This window comes from Chanos chanos, chromosome 15, assembly GCF_902362185.1.
Source record: "Chanos chanos chromosome 15, fChaCha1.1, whole genome shotgun sequence".
Classification (NCBI taxonomy): Eukaryota; Metazoa; Chordata; class Actinopteri; order Gonorynchiformes; family Chanidae; genus Chanos; species Chanos chanos.
Window position 1 is genome coordinate 17471221 of NC_044509.1, and position 10000 is coordinate 17481220.

The 10000-nt window shown below is 44.8% G+C and overlaps 2 protein-coding genes across 2 annotated transcripts in view; one reads left to right on the forward strand and one right to left on the reverse strand.

The window, feature by feature from the left end:
- The window catches only part of LOC115828640 (calpain-5-like), a 15886-nt gene that overhangs the window by 1140 nt on the left and 4746 nt on the right, over window positions 1–10000 (reverse strand). The window contains exons 2-10 of the mRNA XM_030792696.1: window positions 9803–9934; window positions 6059–6267; window positions 5760–5952; window positions 4631–4824; window positions 3607–3684; window positions 3028–3223; window positions 2473–2595; window positions 1809–2005; window positions 806–927 (exon numbers count right to left, since the gene is read on the reverse strand). Coding sequence (XP_030648556.1) covers window positions 806–927; window positions 1809–2005; window positions 2473–2595; window positions 3028–3223; window positions 3607–3684; window positions 4631–4824; window positions 5760–5952; window positions 6059–6267; window positions 9803–9934 — 1444 coding nt within the window. The remainder of the gene's footprint in view (window positions 1–805; window positions 928–1808; window positions 2006–2472; window positions 2596–3027; window positions 3224–3606; window positions 3685–4630; window positions 4825–5759; window positions 5953–6058; window positions 6268–9802; window positions 9935–10000) is intronic.
- Window positions 6754–7824, forward strand: LOC115828794 (olfactory marker protein-like). The gene is made up of 2 exons (XM_030792889.1): window positions 6754–6764; window positions 7329–7824. The coding sequence occupies exons 1-2, from the start codon at window positions 6754–6756 to the stop codon at window positions 7822–7824; spliced, it is 507 nt and encodes a 168-aa protein (XP_030648749.1).

The following is a 10000-nucleotide window of genomic DNA, read 5'->3' on the forward strand; positions in this document are numbered from 1 at the left end:
TAGCCAGATAGCTAACTGTTAGCAAGTTGGAAAACCTGTTTTTTTTTTTCTGATAGGACTGGGGAAGGTGTGATAGTGGTGACTACAGTCAGGTACCTCCTGTACTGAAGTCATCCCTCTTCCTGTGGGAGATCAGGTAGTGCAGCTCTACGTACAATCGAGAGTTTCACAGATATTTCAGTCACATGCATGTCAAGTTAAGCCATAAACACAGAGCAGAAGGAGCGAGGTAGATGGAGTATGTGAAATGACTGAATCCAGTGGACCTCTGATGGGTGAGGAATTGGAAACTGTGATTAATATGAGAGAAAGGACATCGCAGAGGGATTCAGAGAGAGTAAATGAAAAGGAGTCGCAAACCGAAATTAATCAAGCTCAGTGACAGCATCTATTAATCTTCTACCAAACGAACTGAAAGCGTCAGGTATGAAATCTTAAATTCCCACTGAAGCAGACTGAGATTAAATGAGTATCTTTAGTATATGAGCGACTGGATTCGGTGCCAGCGCTCTTCCTTTACCTTGTGTCCTTGTCTATTAACATTATTAAATTTCGAACAGAACAGAGCGTGTTGGAGCAAAACCAAACTATCACATGAATAAACAACAGTGTTCTCATCAAAACTACCATTTCTCCTGTTAATTAATAGAGCAGGGTCACACGGAAAGGGAACACTGAAGAGAACTGAATCAGGCACCGGTCAGTCAAAGAAACCATGGATCCAGGAGTAAACTGAGGGTACCAGGAGGTCTTCACTGTTCAGCTCCTGTAGTGACTCAGGAGGTGCGGGCAGTCTCCTGCTTACCTCCATTAGAGTCCTGACCCTGGAGACCCTCAGCACTCACGACATGGACTTGCGTGACCAGCTGGGGATATCCACATATTCCAGTCCAGCACGTCTGGGGAGGCTCATCCAGGGTCAGCTCTCTGTGGGAACACAGACATGGAAAGGGAGGAGATCAGTGTACATTACGACCAAAGACTCCAGGAGGAGAGTGTTTAATGGAGCTGGTGAGGAGAGTGTTTAGTGGAGCTGGTGAGGAGAGTGTTTAATGGAGCTGGTGAGGAGAGTGTTTAATGGAGCTGGTGAGGAGAGTGTTTAATGGGGCTGGTGAGGAGACTGTTTAACGGGGATGGTGAGGAGAGTGTTTAACGGAGCTGGTGAGGAGAGTGTTTAATGGAGCCGGTGAGGAGAGTGTTTAATGGAGCTGGTGAGGAGAGTGTTTAATGGAGCTGGTGAGGAGAGTGTTTAATGGAGCTGGTGAGGAGAGTGTTTAGTGGAGCTGGTGAGGAGAGTGTTTGATGGAGCTGGTGAGGAGAGTGTTTGATGGAGCTGGTGAGGAGAGTGTTTAATGGAGCTGGTGAGGAGAGTGTTTGATGGAGCTGCTGAGGAGAGTGTTTAGTGGAGCTGGTGAGGAGAGTGTTTAATGGAGCTGGTGAGGAGAGTGTTTAATGGAGCTGGTGAGGAGAGTGGTGAATGGAAGTTGTAACATGAGGTGATTAAGACAATATCACACCTTGACTTTGAGTCAATTCATACATTTACTCATTTCCTTCAATATTGAGTCTGATCCCCTGACCCAACGGTTGAATGATTAGATTGAAGCAGGTTCAGGCAAGCTTAGTGAGAAGGTTTGGAGAACTTTGATTTTAGACTCATGATATATTGAGACAAGAAATGAGCCGTTGAAAGGCGCAGAGAGTGCAGGAACAGGGTGCCCAAAAACATACCAGTTATATATAATGTATCAAGATGAAAAGATGGATGGGAGAGGGAGGGAGGGATGGAGGGAGGGATGCTGGCTCACTTGCAGTCTGAAGGCACATCAGTGAAGACACGAAGAAGAAATTCGCCTTGCTGAGCAGGGTCAAAGGTCGTAGGAATGATGACATAACGACCCTCCTTCAGCTCTTTTCGAAGGAAGACGCAGCGGGAATTGATGTAGATAGAGCCTGCTACTTTCTGCTGGGCTGTGTGCATGCGGTACTTTCTGTTTAGCTCCACCTAGTGAATTGGAGTACATATTACAAGTGATGATAATTTCCTTTTTTCTTCAGTTGGAAGCGAACCATGGCAACACTGGACTGTATGTTAATCAACTTTATAATTATCATTATTATGGTTGTTATTATTATTATTATTATTATTAATAATAATAATAATAATAATAATAACAATAATAATAATAATAATAACAATAATAAAACTCAAACACAAATAGTATTTTGTTGTATTCTCTCAGGATCATCCCAGTCTTTATCCCTATACCTTCACTGTACAGAGATCAGGCCATAAGATCACTGTACAGAGATCAGGCTATAAGGTCACTGTACAGAGATCAGGCTATAAAGTCACTGTACAGAGATCAGACCATAAGGTCACTGTACAGAGATCAGGCCATAAGGTGTGTCTCTATTAACGTAGTGTAGATGCCGGATGTTGTGTGTCCATGTGTGTGTACATGTAATTACCCGATGGATGTCAAAGCCAATAGCCAGGTTCTCTCCTTTGCCCTCTTTGGGTGTAGCTCTTCTTTCTTTCTGCTGCAAACAGATCAGAACCTCATCCTCCACCTTCCTCACATCAAACACATACTGGAGAGAGAGAGATAGAGAGACAGTAAGGGAGAAAGAGAGAGAGACAGAGAGAGAGAGAGAGAGAGAGAGCGAGAGAGACAGAGAGACAGGAAGAGAGAGATAGCGAGACAGTAAGCCAGAAAGAGAGAGACAGACAGAGAGAGAGATAGAGAGACAGTAAGGGAAAAAGAGAGAGAGACAGAGAGAGAGAGAGAGAGAGAGAGAGACAGAGAGAGAGAGAGAGAGACAGAAACACAGAGAGAGAGACAGAGAGAGGGGGGGCAGAGGGACAGAGAGAGAAATTTTGAGACCCCTACACTCATTCATACATGAATTCACAACAGTGTTACACATGGATGTACACTCACTCACACACTACACATACACACACTCACTCACACACACACACACACACACGCACACACACACACGCACACACACACTGCACACCTGAGGGTTCTGTAGGAAGGTGGCTTTGTGGTTGATGCAGCCTCCGGCGCGGTTGCGGAGCGGGTCGTCACGGTGTACCCAAGAGCCTCTCATCACCTCCTCCTCCCAGGTCTTATGGATGCTCAGGTAGGAGGTGTTGATCAGCCGACAAAGGATCAGGTCAGTGAAATACTGACAGAAATCGTCAAAGGTCATCCTGGGGGGGTGCAAGAGGGTCAGAGTGTGAGACAACTGCTTCCCAGAGTTTCACAGAGTTCAGGCATTTATTTAACCAAGGCCTCGATTAGTTTGGCCACAGGCATTATGGTCCAGTATGGACAAAAATGAACAGTCCTGCTGATTCCCACTGAAACTGTAAAACAGCTCAGTGCAGTCGACAGAAGAGTGGTTAAAGTCGGGCGACTCATGCAGACGGCTGGGATTCGTGCAGACGGCTGGGATTCGTGCGGACGGCTGGGATTCGTGCGGAGTAAACCTTTAGGCTTGTGTAGGTTCATGTTGGGCACCAGTGTGTGAGGGAATTGGGAGGAAGACAGAGAAGTGTAGAGTAATTCTGAGACGTGATGGAGTGACCCTCACCAGAACTCTCCGTCATCCTGCACCGTGACCCCCAGCTTCTCCCTCTCACTCTTACTCACTTTTTTCCACTCTTCAGAGCTACGAACAGAATACAACATACGGATTCATCACTGAGTGAAAGCACGAAGAGGAAAAGAGAGAGAGCGAAAACATTTCACAGCACTAAAAAAGCAGAGTCTAGAATATTTCTCATTAAACTCTAAATAAAAAACTTTTGTTTGAGAGGAGAGCTCTTAAATAGAGACTGATGAAACACACAGGTAAATATACAGCATCTCTTCAATTCATTTACATTTTTTTCAGTTTCATCCTGCAAGCTTTGTTGAAGTGTGTGTAGCACTGTGTTTTATTGGTGTGTTGATGTTGTTCGTCTTGAAACAAGCATGGTTATCGAAAGTCGCAGCGGAAGAGGATGTCTAAACATTCTGAAAACCTCCTTCTTTCCACCTCAGCAACTCCCAATTTTACACCCCCCTGCCTGGCCTGATATCTCAATTTCACGGCACAGAGAGACAAGAATAGACTCTGTTATTTAGACTGAAACTGTCTCCAGGGGAAAGGGAGAGGAAAATGGTCAATGTACAATTAAGCTGAAGTTCTGTATTGCATTATATGCACTACAGTGAAATTTGAATGTTTTTTCATATACGTTATAGTTCCAGTGTGAGGGTAAACTAAGGGTGAGAGGGGTTACGAGAGAGGACCTGGATCTTCTCTCTCTGCAGTGGACTGAATTCACACTGCAGTGGTCTCTCTAACCAAAGAACAGCTTCATAATTCAGCAGTCAGTCTAAGGCAAACTGGCACCAACAGGTGCTTGCTGATTGTCTGAAACAGTCACTACAGTGATAAAGATGGCCAGGCATGAGTATTCCTAAACCAGTGTATGAAACACATTAACAGAGTCCGATAGACTCTGTCCTTCTTCCCTGTCAAAATGCTATGATTTTTTTAACTACTGTACCCTTTACAGCATGTGTCCACTAAGTGCTATAAGTCCTCCAAGCCAGAAGAGGGCAGTTACCTGTCACTCCACGGTCCACTCCACTCTTTCTCACCCCAGGGGTTTCTCATGCGGATCATGTGAAGCTTCTCTGACTTGAAGAAGGCGAGCAGTCCGTGGCCCAGACGGACCTTCCTCACGTCCGTCACTGCGTAAGCGTGTCCTTTCACCAACCCGCAGTCCAGCCGTGCCTCTATGTCCTCCACTGTGGTTGCCTGGGCAAAAATGTAGTTTTTCATTTTATTCAAAATTCCGGAATAACGTCATCAAACTTGACAAAGCACATCAAGGCCAAGTCCCAAGCCCACTCCAGGTCATAGGTCAAAGATGACAGAAGAATGGAAGGATGGATGGATGGGTGGATGGATGGATGAAATATAGGATGGAGGGAGGAGTTTTTTAAATGCACACAGACACACAGAATTATGACGCTGTAATATAATATAAATGTAAGCATGAACTACATGTATGGTTATAAGTGCATGCTTATATTAAATTATATTATATTATATTATATTATATTATATTATATTATATTATATTATATTATGTTTGCATTACATGTATTATTACATTACATTACTCATTCATTTATATGTATATTATTTATATTACATTACACTGTTTAACATATACATAATAATATATACATACACATAAGACATATATAATACATAATACACTTATTTATATTATATTTATACATTTTTACATTGTGTGCTTATATGATGTCTCTTACTACCTCTGGTCACTTTCTAAAACTTTTTGCACTATATGTATATTGTATGTATGTATGTATGTATATTGTATGTATGTATGTATATTGTATGTATATTCTTGCACAAATTGGGGGGGGGGGGCACAGCGGGAAAACATTTTGCTGCCATTGTCTTGACATTGTGTATGTGACCAATAAAAAACAATAAAAAACTTGCGCTTGAACTTGACCTTGCATAGTATGATAATGCCGCTAAAAACCAGAACAGAAAACCTCCCATTGGTTCTCCATGAGCCATATGAGATGGAGATAACAGACATATATTATTAAAAAAACACTCACTTTTGTTTTTGTAAGTCCATTGATGGATACTATGGGGGGAGGGCTTTATGACTCTTTTTTGTTGCTTTCATCTGAGCACTGTTTTCTTACCCTGATGGAACAGCTGATGAGTCCATCGCGGTTGTGGACCTTCAGAACTCTTTCAAACAGCTGGTTCCGGGCGACCTCATCTTGGGCAAATTGTCCCTCCAACAGGTCCACAGGCTCTGACACACCACCAGTGAAATCCACCAGAGCATCAGCTGTGTTGCCGCCATCCAGAGCTTCATAGCAACCATACACTCTGCAGAAGAGACACACAGTCAGAAAGTAAGGCTTGAGCACAAAACCTACTTCAGTATTGCCTAGATCACCTATTGGCTACAAAACACGCTGGCCAAAGCGCTTACTTGGCATATGCTTTTTCAACCAGGGCACTCCAGAATTCATTGCTGTCATTGGAGTGGCAGTAGACCAGCTGGTTGTCCACCGTTGGCAGCCGGTCATCAATTACCACATCCACCCACTCACCAAAGCGCCAGAAACGGAAGTGGAAGATTCCAGCATAGGAGTCGGGCTTTTCCGGATCCCACTCCTGTTCCCTCCAGTCAGGAATAACCTACAGCAGAGCGAGAGGAAGGTGATTTAGAATGGAGTTCAGATACATGCGTCAGCACCTTCTCAAATCACGCCTTTCACGGCATGCTGTGTCAACCCCCATTTACGCAGCTGGTTTCAGATTAAAGGGTTCAAATCTGATTTATTACTGTGTCTTTTCCTGAGAGTTAAGCACGGGCACCTAGCCACGAAAATGAGCAGGACTGGTATCTGAGAAGCCCTGTCAATGGTGACTCCCCTTTAATCATAGCTGAACTCATCTCCTCAGAGACACAGAGAAGAGAAGTGCTGGTCGGGTTTGTTTGGAACACTATGAAGTATGGAACAGAGCCTCTCTTCCCTTTAATTCTGAAATCCAAGATAGCAATTTACTGAATGATAACAACCGCTGTTGTGAGCAGAGGGGGTGGCTGTTGCTATGCAGGGGACTTCAGTCTGTTTCGGCTTGACTCTGTTCCTGAGAGACTGCAAAGATTAGATTCCAGGCATGGCGCTGGGGTAATTGTTCCAGTAGGAGAAGGTCTGTTACCATCGCAGAGGCACAAAACTGTGATCCTGAAAGGACGCGACACTCTCTCTCCAGAAAAGGATGTCTCTCTGTCTCTCTCTCTCCAAAGACACACGCTTTTAAGAGTTCTCTGTTACCTCCCTCAGTGGCACTGAACTCCACACTCCTGGTCCCGTCTTTAAAGGGTCCAAACAGGCAGTGGGAGTGAATGTGTAATAAATGTACACACAGCAAACACACATTTCCCCAGTGACCTGAGGGTAGGCCCTGCCTCACAGCCTCCCACATCAAAGCAGCGTCTCTGTCGCCTTGAGCAACGAGTCACCTGGACACAAACAATCTCTCTGCGACATAAGGACGCTTTACAGTTCTCTGTGTGTGTGTGTGTGTGTGTGTGTGCGCGAGTGAGAGCAAACTGCTGAACACATATATTCAGCACAAGACCTCTCCAAAGAAGATCACAAACGATAGAAAACAGAGCTAAACCGTAGAACAGGGAGGGACCAGAATCAAAGGACATTACTGCATTTGTCCAACTTCTTGTGTTTTAACAGAACCGTGTTTGTGGCTTCTGCTATGGAGACACGCTTCCGCCCCGACACGGAGCTGACGGAGGTCATGCGCCTGCGGGTGCAGTCGCTACAGCAGCGGGGGCAGAAACGGCAGGAGGGGGAGCGTCTCCTCAAACCCAACGAGGCCGTGTACCGTCTGGACTTCTCCCAGCAGTCCCTGAGCTTCAGCCACTGGTCGGTCCACCTGTCCGGTCCTGGCCGCCTGTCAATCATCGGCACCTCGCAACTCTGGACGCCTGACCTGACCAACCTCATGACCCGCCAGCTCCTGGAGCCCCCCGGTCTGTTCTGGAAGCATCCGGAAGACGACCCTCAGGCCCCTGTCCACTGCTACGAGGCAGACGCCCAGGAGTTCGGTGAGAGGATAGCAGAACTGGCCAAGGTGCGTAAGGTGATGTATTTCCTGTTTGCTTTTGAGGAAGGTTGCAGTCCAGAGACCGTCGACTGTTCTATAGTATTTGAGACTGCCAAACAGTGAGGGTGTTAGACAGAGTGCTTGAGGGAGCGAAGAGGTCAACACCTCTCTTCCCATGAGTGTAGGGTGTCAAAAAACATCCTCTCTCCCACTCTCTCTCTCTCTGCTGTCAGCACTTTTTTCTGAATGATCACCATCGCCCACTAGCACTGCAAACTCATTTCCCAGACACGATAATTAAAGATGTAGGTGCTAAAAACTTGAGCGAGCGGCTGCGCCTTGCTCCCTCAGCTAACAAGAAATAGGAGAACAAAATGTCCTGGCGTAAACACAGGGCCTGGGTAAACTATCTCAGTAAACTACGCCAGTCACGCGCACATAGCAAGGCTTTCCAGAATGTTCCACTCAAATTCAGATGAAGATGCTTGATAAAACATTACACTTTCTTGTCAAAGTTCTAGTGTGTAATTTCTGTAGAGCTCTTCAATGAGCAGTTACACAAATAAGATCTTTTTACTATTGAGCTGTTTTCTTGACATATGGTCATTTTAATGAAATGCATACGTATGTTGTCGTAAATTCTTACTAGATATTCAAGATACTGAAGAGTGAATATGAATAAACGATTTATATATAAATATATATATATATGTATAAGTAAATAAATAAATAAATACATACATACATTTATTTACAGATTTATAGCCTGTGAAAGGATTTTGAATTAAAAATAATTACAAAAATTGTATTTATATATCTCTGAGAAAGCAGATGCAATTAAAATGAATTAAAATGACTTAAATCAAATTATCAAATCATTTTGTTTTCTTCTTTTTATTTATTCTTGAGCGAAAACATTCTTGTCAGCATCTCTTCTATAGAATTTGAATAAATAAATGCATCAAGTTCTTTGTTTTAGTGTGTGTTTTCATTTCCCTCACATGTCCACTATACAGTTGGAAAAGGGGGGGTGGGTGGGGGCATGGCTGTTTGCCATGGGTGGGTGAGAGAGAGGTTCACAGGCACTGGCTCACATTCCCCCATCCATCATCACCTGACCCAGTCAGGAAACTACCCACAACAGCATCATAGACCACAGGGAGACAGAGAGACGGAGAGGGAGAAAAAGAGAGAGAGGGAGAGGGAGAGAAGGAAGAAGAGGGAGGGAGAGAGAGAGAGAGAGAGAGAGGAGGGAATGTAACAGAGAGAGTGGAGCTGCAGTAAGAAAGTCATCAACATCTGCCAACCCAGGATAACCTTTGGTTTCTATGGGAGAGGAAATGCAAATGGCCCACTCTTCACTCTCAGGAGAAGAGGAGAGAGAGAGAGAGAGAGAGAGAGAGAGAGAGAGGAGTTTGACAGACAGAGATGGAGAAAGAGGAGTCTGGCAGACAGACAGAGGAGGAGAGAGAGGACCATTATAAGTGTGGGAGGGGAGGGCGGAGCAGAAACAAACACAGGTCACATTTCCCCGAGTTCTACGTTTATTTAGTTTGCAAGCGTCCTAAAACACTGTCCGTCTGCACTGACTGGCTGCCATGGTAACCCCCTGATCCTCCAGGCGGTTGCGGAGGAGGGCTGGCTAAATGAGCGTGATTGCAGGTGGAGGAGGAGTCGGGGTAATGATGCCACTGGTGAGCTCCATTTTTCCCTCTTTGACCTTCATTCTGTTAATGGCTCTTAATCAAGCCAACAGCTCCAAAAGAATCCCTCAGGTTCACTCTCTCTAACACAGCACAAGAGACTCACACTGGACTCATGAGAGAATCTCACACACACACAAACACACTGATACAAACATACAAACACACACACACACACTCACGCACACACTGAAACAAACACTGATGCACTAATACAATCAACTGACAGACAGAGACAAAAAGACACATCTACACAAACATTTCATTTCACGTCAAATATGAAAACATTCATTCATTCATTCATTCATTCACTCAATGAATATCTGTGGAATATGCGGACAGTGGAAAGTCCTGGCCAACACACACACACACACACACGCACTCATACACATTCTTACTTTCTGCCAAAGGGATTCTCGGGATGCCAGGCTGGAACAAGCCGCCACAAACCAGCAGTTTCCCAGCTGCCCCTGGTGCAGGTCGTGGGCGCTGATCCCATCAACAAACAGGTGCGGGTCATCACAGAGCTCCTGTTAGAGACACAGAGGATCACAGAGAATCACACAGAATCACAGAGCTCCTGTTAGAGACACAGA